Source organism: Chiloscyllium punctatum, chromosome X (genome assembly GCF_047496795.1).
Source record: "Chiloscyllium punctatum isolate Juve2018m chromosome X, sChiPun1.3, whole genome shotgun sequence".
In the NCBI taxonomy this organism is placed as follows: domain Eukaryota; kingdom Metazoa; phylum Chordata; class Chondrichthyes; order Orectolobiformes; family Hemiscylliidae; genus Chiloscyllium; species Chiloscyllium punctatum.
This window is the reverse complement of record NC_092791.1, coordinates 26,000,893-26,014,018: the sequence shown is the minus strand read 5'-3', so window position 1 is coordinate 26,014,018 and position 13,126 is coordinate 26,000,893. Positions and strand designations below refer to the sequence as shown.

At 51.4% G+C, this 13,126-nt stretch overlaps 1 protein-coding gene across 1 annotated transcript; it reads right to left on the bottom strand.

Moving 5' to 3' along the window:
- Nucleotides 1-3,602: 3,602 nt before the first annotated feature.
- Nucleotides 3,603-6,256, bottom strand: LOC140471340 (G-protein coupled receptor 84-like). The gene has a single exon (XM_072567360.1). The coding sequence runs from the start codon at nucleotides 6,132-6,134 to the stop codon at nucleotides 4,707-4,709; it is 1,428 nt and encodes a 475-aa protein (XP_072423461.1). The 5' UTR covers nucleotides 6,135-6,256; the 3' UTR covers nucleotides 3,603-4,706.
- Between the last annotated feature and the right edge of the window lie 6,870 nt (nucleotides 6,257-13,126).

Genomic DNA, 13,126 nt, shown 5'->3' with positions numbered 1-13,126 from the left:
GGGGGACAGAACATCCACCTCCCTATTCCCCCCCCCTCCCAACCTTCCACACTTCCTCCCTCCCCCTCACTGGCAGCTGGGCTCATTAGGAATGCTGGGCTGAGCTCCAACATCCCCCACCGTGACGCAGAGTGAGCAGTGGAGTGTGGACCCTCTAGAAGATACACAGCAGACTCTCTCCCTCTGATGGGACATTCCCGACGCCCACCTCTTACCCCCCCTCCCCTCCCCTGGGGAGGATGAGGGGGTAGACACAGCAGGGAGCACCACCCCACACACGTACTAATAAACTGACCGACAAAATGTCTAGCTCAGGGGTTGTCCATGTTCGAGAGAAGATGCACTGTTCCCTGACTATAAATGGTTAATGATAAAGTTTCAATAGCTCAGCACTCCCTAAACCTCTCACCCCCTTACAAAGCCTCCTGCGCACACAAGTAGATGTGAAACAATACACGGGTGTACTGGATGGAGGGAAAGACCACTTCTGTGCTTTCCAAGACATTCTTGTGCTGCTCGGAATTGTGCTTCTCAGTCGTGTTTGTCCCAACGGTAGCAGAGGGTACAGGGTGACTGGGTCGGAGTGAGTCCCCCTACAGAAACACAGGGAGAGCGAGGGAGGGAGAAACAGAGGAAGCGGTGGGGGGGGGGGGGGGCAAGAGAGGAGGGGAGGCAGGGAGTGACAGAGAAACAGAGAGAGAGAGAGGGAAACAGGGAGAAAGAGAGAGAGGAGGGGAGACGGAGAGAGGCACAGGGACCGCACAACAAAGGGAGAGAGTGGGAGAGAGAGAGAGAGAGTGAGAAAAGGGGGAGAGAGACCAAAAGACAGAGGGATTGAAAGGGATAGAGGGGGCCAGGAAACAGAGACACACACAGAGAGTGATAGAGAGAGAGAGAGAGAGCAAGACAGGGGAGAGAGAGGGTGGGAGAGGGACACAGTAGGAGGGAGAGACAGAGACTAAGAGGGAGAGAGAGAGACAGAGCGAGGAAGAGACAGAGAGAGAGCGTGGGATAGAGAGAGAGAAGGACGTAGAGAGGGATGGAGAGATAGAACGAGAGAGAGAGAGAGAGAGAGTGACAGAGAGAGAGTAAGCGTGGGAGAGCGCGAATGAGTGTGAGGGAGACAAAGAGAGAGGGGGAGAAGCAGAGAGAGGGAGAGGGAGAGATGGTGAAAGAGAAAGGAGTAGAGAGAGTGGGGGTGAGAGAGAGAGAGAGGGAGAGAGCAAATGGGAGACAGACAGCGTGGGTAAGAGTGAGGGGGATGGAGTGGGGCGAAATGAGAGAGGGAGGGAGAGAGACAGAGATAGAGAGAGGGAGAGAGGTAGAGACAGAGAGAGGGAGAGAGAGAGAGAGAGGCAAAGAGAGGGAGAGAGGGGGGGGGGCAGAGAGAAGGAGAAAGAGGCAGAGAGAGACATAGACAGAGAGAGAGACAGAGAGAAGGAGAGAGAGGCAGAGAGAGAGAGAGGGAGAGAGAGAGAGACAGAGAGAGAGAGAGAGAGACAGAGACAGAGAGAGACAGAGAGAGAGAGGCAGAGAGAGACAGAGAGAGACAGAGAGAAGGGGAGAGAGGCAGAGAGAGAGCGAGAGAGACAGAGAGAGACAGAGAGGAGAGAGAGACAGAGAGAGACATAGAGAAGGAGAGAGAGACAGAGAGAGGCAGAGAGAGGCAGAGAGAGAGAGAGACAGAGAGAGAGAGAGAGAGAGAGACAAACAGAGAGAGAGAGAGAGACAGAGAGAGAGGGGCAGAGAGAGGGAGAGAGAGAGAGAAACAGACAGAAAGAGATTGGCAGAGACTGAGGTAGAGTGGTAGAGAGAGGGAGCGAGGCAGAGAAAGGAAGAGATAGAGAGAAACAAACAGAGAGAGAGAGAGACAGAGAGAGAGAGAGAGAGAGAGAGAGAGAGGCATAAAGAGCAGCAGAGACAGAGAGAGAGGGAGAGAGGGGAAGACAAGAGAAGATGAGTTTCCGAGGAGGTTGGTGAGCTGCTGTGATCTGTGCACTCTGTGCTGAAGGGGGACTGGGGTTTGGGGACAGAGCAGGACACAGCAGTGACCCTCTGGACGGTGAGACGGTGTGGGGGGGGTGGGGGGGGGGGGGTGGGGGGGGGGGTGGGGGGGGATGGGGGGGTGGAAGCAGCCAGAGAAACTCTGTGAAGGGAACAGTTAACAGGAGCCCCGAGAGATTCGGAGCAGGGGGCCGGGATGCGCAACCGGACGCAAGTTTCAGTGGGCGACTAGCAGCTGAAAGGGGCAGAGTGGCCTCCTCACAATTGCTGTGGCAGGTTCCGTTATTTATAAGAATGAGGGTGGTTTCACTCGGACTTACCCCAGTCCCTTCGCGCGCAGACCGCAATACTTCCTGTGGGTTTCACAAGACCAGGGACTTCCCCAGCATCTGCGCTCTGGCCCGCGTTATAGATGCTCAGTTCGGGTCAGGGAGACAGGGACAGCTGCCAAACAAGCAGATTACACCATCTCCACCCACCAGAGAGTCACCCATCCCCCCAGAGACCCGCGCTGGGCGAAATCACGGCACATTCTGCTCGGTCAGACCCACACTCGGGGCACCGTGTACAGTTCCCCGGTCTCCCCTCGGTCAGACCCACACTCGGGGCACCGTGCACAGTTCCCCGGTCTCTCCCCCTCGGTCAGACCCACACTCGGAGCACCGCGCACAGTTCCCCGGTCTCCCCTCGGTCAGACCCCACACTCGGAGCACCGTGCACAGTTCCCCGGTCTCCCCTCGGTCAGACCCACACTCGGGGCACCGCGCACAGTTCCCCGGTCTCTTCCCTCGGTCAGACCCACACTTGGAGCACCGTGCACAGTTCCCCGGTCTCTCCCCTGGGTCAGACCCCACACTCGGAGCACCGTGCACAGTTCCCCGGTCTCCCCTCGGTCAGACCCCACACTCTGAGCACCGTGAACAGTTCCCCGGTCTCCCCTCGGTCAGACCCACACTCGGGGCACCGCGCACAGTTCCCCGGTCTCTCCCCTCGGTCAGACCCACACTCGGAGCACCGTGCACAGTTCTCCTCTTGGCGCTGACCCTCCCACAGCACCCACTCCCTCAGCACTGACCCTCCCACAGCACCCACTCCCTCAGCACTGACCCTCCCTCAGCACTGACCCTCCCTCAGCACCCACTCCCTCAGCACTGACCCTCCCACAGCACCCACTCCCTCAGCACTGACCCTCCCACAGCGCCCACTCCCTCAGCACTGACCCTCCCACAGCGCCCACTCCCTCAGCACTGACCCTCCCACAGCGCCCACTCCCTCAGCACTGACCCTCCCACAGCACCCGCTCCCTCAGCACTGACCCTCCCACAGCACTGACCCTCCCACAGCACTGAACCTCCCCACAGTTACCATTTCCCCAGGACTGTGGGTGCTTTGGGAAGGTCAGTGCTGAGGGAGTGGGTGCTGAGGTAGGGTCAGTGCTGTGGGAGGGTCAGTGCTGAGGGAGGGTCAGTGCTGAGGGAGGGTCAGCGCTGAGGGAGGGTCAGCGCTGTGGGAGTGGGTGCTGTGGGAGGGTCGGTGCTGAGGGAAGGCGGCTACAGAGCAGACAGTGAACAACGAAGGGTTTTGTAGAAAATCGAGGTGCTTTATTGGTGAGTTGCTGTACACTTGGAGCGATGCATACTTGGATGAAGGCAAAGCGAACACATTAAATAAACTCGTTGAGTGATCTCACGGGGCGTGGAGATCCTCCCCAGGGGAGGGGGGATTGTGGCGTGGGTGTGTTGATGGGTGTTAAACCCCACTCAGATGAATCGGGCATCAACCCCCCCCTTCTCCCCTCGGATCCCCACCTCTCTGCGTGGGCTCCCTTCAGACATGGGTGGTGGTGTTGGGTTAGTATGTCCCCAGGCCACTCGGGGTGGAGGCACGCAGGGTGGGGTGGGTCAGTTTGCTGTTTGGGGCCAGGGCGGAGAGTCTGGTTTCCCCGCGGCTGGGTTTCGGCGCTCGGGGAGCTGGGAGAGGTGACGGGAATCTGGGCAGATTCGGGAACGGGTTGGACAGCAGGGTGGGCCGAGTGGCCTCCTTCTGCCATTTCCCTGGGACAGGCTGGAGGAGGGGGAGGGGGGCTGAATGGCCTCCTGTTCCCGTGTAACAGGCTGGAGGAGGGGGACAGGGGCTGAATGGCCTCCTGTTCCTGTGGGACAGGCTGGAGGAGGGGGGGCTGAATGGCCTCCTGTTCCCGTGTAACAGGCTGGAGGAGGGGGACAGGGGCTGAATGGCCTCCTGTTCCTTTGGGACAGGCTGGAGGAGGGAGGGCTGAATGGCCTCCTGTTCCCATGTGACAGGTTGGAGGAGGGAGAGAGGGGCTGAATGGCCTACTGTTCCTGTGTGACCGGCTGGAGGAGGGAGGGGGGGGCTTGAATGGCCTCCTGCTATTCCTTTGGGACGGGCTGGAGGAGTGAGGGAGGGGCTGAATGGCCTCCTGTTCCCGTGTAACAGGCTGGAGGAGGGGGACAGGGGCTGAATGGCCTCCTGTTCCTGTGGGACAGGCTGGAGGAGGGGGGGCTGACTGGCCTCCTGTTCCCCTGTGACGGACTGGAGGAGTGAGGGAGGGGCTGAATGGCCTACTGTCCCTGTGTGACCGGCTGGAGGAGTGAGAGAGGGGCTGAATGGCCTACTGTCCCTGTGTGACCGGCTGGAGGAGGATGGGGTGGGGGGGTGCTGAGTGGGGTGGGGGAGCGGGCCTAGCGCCGGCAGAAGCAGAGGCGGTAGGCCTTGAGCAGCACCCCTCGGTAGGCCTCGCGGAACTGTCGGTTCATGACAGCATACAAGACCGGGTTGATGCAGCTGTTCAGCCAGGTGAAGTTACCAGCCACCATGTGGAGCAGCACCGGGAACCGCTTCTTGGCGTCCACCACGTGGAGGACGCAGAAGGGCATGTAGCAGGTGACGTAGACCAGGAACATGGCAAAGCACATGCGTGTCACCTTGCGGAAGTCCCTGACGCCTCCCCCGCAGCCCCCCCCACCGCCCCCCTGCGCCGTGGGGACCCCCCTCTGCGGCTGGCGTGGGCCGGCGGTGGACTCCTCATCCGCCACGCTGGTCCCCTCCGTCTCCCGGGAGGCCTCGTCGCAGTAGCCGCTGTCCGGGGCACGAGGCCTGCCCTTCCCGGCCCTCTTGCCGCGCAGCCCCTGGCGGCTGGAGGAGGAGGAGGAGGAGGAGGGGACGTCTGGATTAGCCTGAGGCCTACTGTTCCCGTCTGGAGGAGCCTGAGGCCTACTGTTCTCGTCTGGAGGTGCCTGAGGCCCGCTGTTCCCGTCTGGAGGAGCCTGAGGCCTACTGCCCGCACCCGGGCCCAGTGAGGAGGAGACATCTGACAGAGCCTGCGGCCTACTGTCCGCCGCTGTCCCTTGCGAGGAGGAGAGATCCGGCGCGGCCCGGGGGCCGGCCTTCCCGCCCGCCTTGCCGCACCCCCCACCGTCGCCGCGCCGGTGCATCTTCAGGGCCCGGGAGGCGGCCCTCACCCTGCGGTTGATGAGGTAGTAGAAGACGCCAATGCAGCCCAGGCCCAGGACGAACATGAAGAACATCAGGACGGTGGTGTAGGGCTTGCCCCGGCTGCGGTGGAAGCTGCAGGTGCAGACGGCCGGCAGGAAGACGTAGATGCGCCAGAGCGGCCCGAAGAGGGCCAGGCCCAGGGCCCAGGGCAGGGCCACGAATACAGGCATGGTCCAGCGCTGGAACACCCTCTCGTAGGCCTGGGGGCTGGCGATGAGGGCGTAGCGGCTGCCGGCGATCAGCACCAGGTTGAAGATGGAGACGGCATTGGCGACGAAGATGAGCAGGCCCACGGTGCGGCAGGCGGTGGGTCCCCAGGCCCAGCCGTTGCGCAGGAAGGTGGCGGAGGTGACCGGCTGGAGGAAGCCGCAGTAGAGCAGGTCGGCCACCGTCAGGTTGAGGATGAGCAGGTTGAAGCGGCTGCGCAGCCGGGGCTCCGCGGCGAAGGCCAGCAGCGTCATGACGTTGCCGACGGTGCCCACCAGGGTCACCGCGAGGCCCAGCGAGGCCCCAAAGTAGCGGTAGCTGCGCACGTCGGGGTGGCAGGTGGCGTTGGGGGAGAAGAGGTCGTCGCCCTCGAAGAAATGGGAGCGCGAGTGGTTGGCGGAAACCATAGCCGCGGGAAGGTGAAGCCCCAAAACAATCCCCCGCCCCCCAGAGACACAGAAAGCAGCACCTCCGATACGGGCAATGGCAGCGCGCTCTCCCTCTCCCGACTCTCCCTCGCCCGCCTCTCCCTCGGCGTTCTGACCTGGGAGCGACCGAACGAAGCCGATTTATAGGCGGCTGCGGGGACAATGAGAGCACTTCCCCCTTCCTGAACGCACATGCGTTTCACAAAATGTACTTCCCCAGCTGTCACAAGAACAAGGCAGAGGTGGAAGGGGGTGGGGATGAAGCGGGACGAGGAACGAGAAAGTCTGGGCTTACGACACACACACACACCATTGCAGAGAGCAGCAGTCCCTGTGTGTATTATAGTGAACAGCAGTCCCTGTGTGTATTATAGAGAATAGCAGTCCCTGTGTGTATTATAGTGAACAGCAGTCCCTGTGTATATTATCGTGAACAGCAGTCCCTGTGTGTATTATAGAGAGCAGCAGTCCCTGTGTATATTATAGAGAACAGCAGTCCCTGTGTGTATTATAGTGAACAGCAGTCCCTGTGTATATTATAGAGAACAGCAGTCCCTGTGTATATTATAGAGAACAGCAGTCCCTGTGTATATTATAGAGAACAGCAGTCCCTGTGTATATTATAGAGAGCAGCAGTCCCTGTGTGTATTATAGAGAGCAGCAGTCCCTGTGTGTATTAAAGAGAACAGCAGTCCCTGTGTATATTATAGAGAACAGCAGTCCCTGTGTATATTATAGAGAACAGCAGTCCCTGTGTGTATTATAGAGAGCAGCAGTCCCTGTGTGTATTATAGTGAACAGCAGTCCCTGTGTGTATTATAGAGAATAGCAGTCCCTGTGTGTATTATAGTGAACAGCAGTCCCTGTGTGTATTATAGTGAACAGCAGTCCCTGTGTATATTATAGAGAACAGCAGTCCCTGTGTATATTATAGAGAACAGCAGTCCCTGTGTGTATTATAGAGAGCAGCAGTCCCTGTGTGTATTATAGTGAACAGCAGTCCCTGTGTGTATTATAGTGAACAGCAGTCCCTGTGTGTATTATAGAGAACAGCAGTCCCTGTGTATATTATAGAGAACAGCAGTCCCTGTGTGTATTATAGAGAGCAGCAGTCCCTGTGTGTATTATAGTGAACAGCAGTCCCTGTGTGTATTATAGAGAATAGCAGTCCCTGTGTGTATTATAGTGAACAGCAGTCCCTGTGTGTATTATAGTGAACAGCAGTCCCTGTGTATATTATAGAGAACAGCAGTCCCTGTGTATATTATAGTGAACAGCAGTCACTGTGTGTATTATAGAGAGCAGCAGTCCCTGTGTGTATTATAGTGAACAGCAGTCCCTGTGTGTATTAGAGAGAGCAGCAGTCCCTGTGTGTATTATAGTGAACAGCAGTCCCTGTGTGTATTATAGTGAACAGCAGTCCCTGTGTATATTATAGAGAATAGCAGTCCCTGTGTATATTATAGTGAACAGCAGTCCCTGTGTATATTATAGAGAACAGCAGTCCCTGTGTATATTATAGAGAACAGCAGTCCCTGTGTGTATTATAGTGAACAGCAGTCCCTGTGTGTATTATAGTGAACAGCAGTCCCTGTGTATATTATAGTGAACAAAAGTCCCTGTGTATATTATAGTGAACAGCAGTCCCAGTGTATATTATAGTGAACAGCAGTCCCTGTGTGTATTATAGTGAACAGCAGTCCCTGTGTGTATTATAGTGAACAGCAGTCCCTGTGTATATTATAGTGAACAGCAGTCCCTGTGTATATTACAGAGAACAGCAGTCCCTGTGTATATTATAGAGAACAGCAGTCCCTGTGTATATTATAGAGAACAGCAGTCCCTGTGTGTATTATAGTGAACAGCAGTCCCTGTGTGTATTATAGTGAACAGCAGTCCCTGTGTATATTATAGTGAACAGCAGTCCCTGTGTATATTATAGTGAACAGCAGTCCCAGTGTATATTATAGTGAACAGCAGTCCCTGTGTGTATTATAGTGAACAAAAGTCCCTGTGTATATTATAGTGAACAGCAGTCCCTGTGTGTATTATAGAGAACAGCAGTCCCTGTGTATATTATGGAGAACAGCAGTCCCTGTGTGTATTATTGAGAACAGCAGTCCCTGTGTGTATATTATAGTGAACAGCAGTCCCTGTATATATTATAGAGAACAGCAGTCCCTGTGTGTATTATAGTGAACAGCAGTCCCTGTATATATTATAGAGAACAGCAGTCCATGTGTGTATTACACAGAACAGCAGTCCGTGTGCGTAATATAGTGAACAGAAGTCCCTGTGTGTATTATAGTGAACAGCAGTCCCTATGTGTATTATAGTGAACAGCAGTCCCTGTGTATATTATAGAAAATAGCAGTCCCTGTGTGTATTAAAGAGAACAGCAGTCCCTGCGTGTATTATAGAGAACAGCAGTCCCTGTGTGTATTATAGTGAACAGCAGTCCCTGTGTGTATGATAGAGAACAGCAGTCCCTGTGTATATTATAGAGAGCAGCAGTCCCTGTGTGTATTATAGAGAACAGCAGTCCCTGTGTGTATTATAGTGAACAGCAGTCCCTGTGTATTTTATAGAGAACAGCAGTCCCTGTGTGTATCATAGAGAACAGCAGTCCGTGTGCGTAATATAGTGAACAGAAGTCCCTGTGTGTATTATAGTGAACAGCAGTCCCTATGTGTATTATAGTGAACAGCAGTCCCTGTGTATATTATAGAAAATAGCAGTCCCTGTGTGTATTAAAGAGAACAGCAGTCCCTGCGTGTATTATAGAGAACAGCAGTCCCTGTGTGTATTATAGTGAACAGCAGTCCCCGTGTGTTTTCTAGTGAACAGGAGTCCCTGTGTATATTATAGAGAGCAGCAGTCCCTGTGTGTATTATAGAGAACAGCAGTCCCTGTGTGTATTATAGTGAACAGCAGTCCCTGTGTATTTTATAGAGAACAGCAGTCCCTGTGTGTATCATAGAGAACAGCAGTCCCTGTGTGTATTATAGTGAACAGCAGTCCCCGTGTGTATTATAGATAACAGCAGTCCCTGTGTGTATTATAGTGAACAGCAGTCCCTGTGTATATTATAGTGAACAGCAGTCCCTGTGTGTATTATAGTGAACAGCAGTCCCTGTATGTATTATAGAAAACAGCAGTCCCTGTGTATATTATAGAGAACAGCAGTCCCTGTGTGTATTATAGAGAACAGCAGTCCCTGTGTGTATTATAGTGAACAGCAGTCCCTGTGTGTATTATAGAGAACAGCAGTCCCTGTGCATATTATAGAGATCAGCAGTCCTTGTATGTATTATAGAGAACAGCAGTCCCTGTGTGTATTATAGTGAACAGCAGTCCCTGTGTATATTATAGTGAACAGCAGTCCCTGTGTGTATTATAGTGAACAGCAGTCCGTGTGTATATTATCGTGAACAGCAGTCCCTGTGTGTATTATAGTGAACAGCAGTCCCTGTGTATATTATAGTGAACAGCAGTCCCTGTGTATATTATAGAGAACAGCAGTCCCTGTGTGTATTATAGTGAACAGCAGTCCCTGTGTATATTATAGAGAACAGCAGTCCCTGTGTGTATTATAGAGAACAGCAGTCCCTGTGGATATTATAGTGAACAGCAGTCCCTGTGTATATGAAAGAGAACAGCAGTCCCTGTGTCTATTATAGAGATTAGCAGTCCCTGTGTGTATTATAGTGAACAGCATTCCCTGTGTGTATTATAGAGAACAGAAGTCCCTGTGTATATTATAGTGAACAGCAGTCCCTGTGTATATTATAGTGAACAGCAGTCCCAGTGTATATTATAGTGAACAGCAGTCCCTGTGTGTATTATAGTGAACAGCAGTCCCTGTGTATATTATAGAGAACAGCAGTCCCTGTGTATATTATAGAGAACAGCAGTCCCTGTGTGTATTATAGAGAGCAGCAGTCCCTGTGTGTATTATAGAGAGCAGCAGTCCCTGTGTATATTATAGAGAACAGCAGTCCCTGTGTATATTATAGAGAACAGCAGTCCCTGTGTATATTATAGAGAACAGCAGTCCCTGTGTATATTATAGAGAACAGCAGTCCCTGTGTGTATTATAGAGAGCAGCAGTCCCTGTGTGTATTATAGTGAACAGCAGTCCCTGTGTGTATTATAGAGAATAGCAGTCCCTGTGTGTATTATAGTGAACAGCAGTCCCTGTGTGTATTATAGTGAACAGCAGTCCCTGTGTATATTATAGAGAACAGCAGTCCCTGTGTATATTATAGAGAACAGCAGTCCCTGTGTGTATTATAGAGAGCAGCAGTCCCTGTGTGTATTATAGTGAACAGCAGTCCCTGTGTGTATTATAGTGAACAGCAGTCCCTGTGTGTATTATAGAGAACAGCAGTCCCTGTGTATATTATAGAGAACAGCAGTCCCTGTGTGTATTATAGAGAGCAGCAGTCCCTGTGTGTATTATAGTGAACAGCAGTCCCTGTGTGTATTATAGAGAATAGCAGTCCCTGTGTGTATTATAGTGAACAGCAGTCCCTGTGTGTATTATAGTGAACAGCAGTCCCTGTGTATATTATAGAGAACAGCAGTCCCTGTGTATATTATAGTGAACAGCAGTCACTGTGTGTATTATAGAGAGCAGCAGTCCCTGTGTGTATTATAGTGAACAGCAGTCCCTGTGTGTATTAGAGAGAGCAGCAGTCCCTGTGTGTATTATAGTGAACAGCAGTCCCTGTGTGTATTATAGTGAACAGCAGTCCCTGTGTATATTATAGAGAATAGCAGTCCCTGTGTATATTATAGTGAACAGCAGTCCCTGTGTATATTATAGAGAACAGCAGTCCCTGTGTATATTATAGAGAACAGCAGTCCCTGTGTGTATTATAGTGAACAGCAGTCCCTGTGTGTATTATAGTGAACAGCAGTCCCTGTGTATATTATAGTGAACAAAAGTCCCTGTGTATATTATAGTGAACAGCAGTCCCAGTGTATATTATAGTGAACAGCAGTCCCTGTGTGTATTATAGTGAACAGCAGTCCCTGTGTGTATTATAGTGAACAGCAGTCCCTGTGTATATTATAGTGAACAGCAGTCCCTGTGTATATTACAGAGAACAGCAGTCCCTGTGTATATTATAGAGAACAGCAGTCCCTGTGTATATTATAGAGAACAGCAGTCCCTGTGTGTATTATAGTGAACAGCAGTCCCTGTGTGTATTATAGTGAACAGCAGTCCCTGTGTATATTATAGTGAACAGCAGTCCCTGTGTATATTATAGTGAACAGCAGTCCCAGTGTATATTATAGTGAACAGCAGTCCCTGTGTGTATTATAGTGAACAAAAGTCCCTGTGTATATTATAGTGAACAGCAGTCCCTGTGTGTATTATAGAGAACAGCAGTCCCTGTGTATATTATGGAGAACAGCAGTCCCTGTGTGTATTATTGAGAACAGCAGTCCCTGTGTGTATATTATAGTGAACAGCAGTCCCTGTATATATTATAGAGAACAGCAGTCCCTGTGTGTATTATAGTGAACAGCAGTCCCTGTATATATTATAGAGAACAGCAGTCCATGTGTGTATTACACAGAACAGCAGTCCGTGTGCGTAATATAGTGAACAGAAGTCCCTGTGTGTATTATAGTGAACAGCAGTCCCTATGTGTATTATAGTGAACAGCAGTCCCTGTGTATATTATAGAAAATAGCAGTCCCTGTGTGTATTAAAGAGAACAGCAGTCCCTGCGTGTATTATAGAGAACAGCAGTCCCTGTGTGTATTATAGTGAACAGCAGTCCCTGTGTGTATGATAGAGAACAGCAGTCCCTGTGTATATTATAGAGAGCAGCAGTCCCTGTGTGTATTATAGAGAACAGCAGTCCCTGTGTGTATTATAGTGAACAGCAGTCCCTGTGTATTTTATAGAGAACAGCAGTCCCTGTGTGTATCATAGAGAACAGCAGTCCGTGTGCGTAATATAGTGAACAGAAGTCCCTGTGTGTATTATAGTGAACAGCAGTCCCTATGTGTATTATAGTGAACAGCAGTCCCTGTGTATATTATAGAAAATAGCAGTCCCTGTGTGTATTAAAGAGAACAGCAGTCCCTGCGTGTATTATAGAGAACAGCAGTCCCTGTGTGTATTATAGTGAACAGCAGTCCCCGTGTGTTTTCTAGTGAACAGGAGTCCCTGTGTATATTATAGAGAGCAGCAGTCCCTGTGTGTATTATAGAGAACAGCAGTCCCTGTGTGTATTATAGTGAACAGCAGTCCCTGTGTATTTTATAGAGAACAGCAGTCCCTGTGTGTATCATAGAGAACAGCAGTCCCTGTGTGTATTATAGTGAACAGCAGTCCCCGTGTGTATTATAGATAACAGCAGTCCCTGTGTGTATTATAGTGAACAGCAGTCCCTGTGTATATTATAGTGAACAGCAGTCCCTGTGTGTATTATAGTGAACAGCAGTCCCTGTATGTATTATAGAAAACAGCAGTCCCTGTGTATATTATAGAGAACAGCAGTCCCTGTGTGTATTATAGAGAACAGCAGTCCCTGTGTGTATTATAGTGAACAGCAGTCCCTGTGTGTATTATAGAGAACAGCAGTCCCTGTGCATATTATAGAGATCAGCAGTCCTTGTATGTATTATAGAGAACAGCAGTCCCTGTGTGTATTATAGTGAACAGCAGTCCCTGTGTATATTATAGTGAACAGCAGTCCCTGTGTGTATTATAGTGAACAGCAGTCCGTGTGTATATTATCGTGAACAGCAGTCCCTGTGTGTATTATAGTGAACAGCAGTCCCTGTGTATATTATAGTGAACAGCAGTCCCTGTGTATATTATAGAGAACAGCAGTCCCTGTGTGTATTATAGTGAACAGCAGTCCCTGTGTATATTATAGAGAACAGCAGTCCCTGTGTGTATTATAGAGAACAGCAGTCCCTGTGGATATTATAGTGAACAGCAGTCC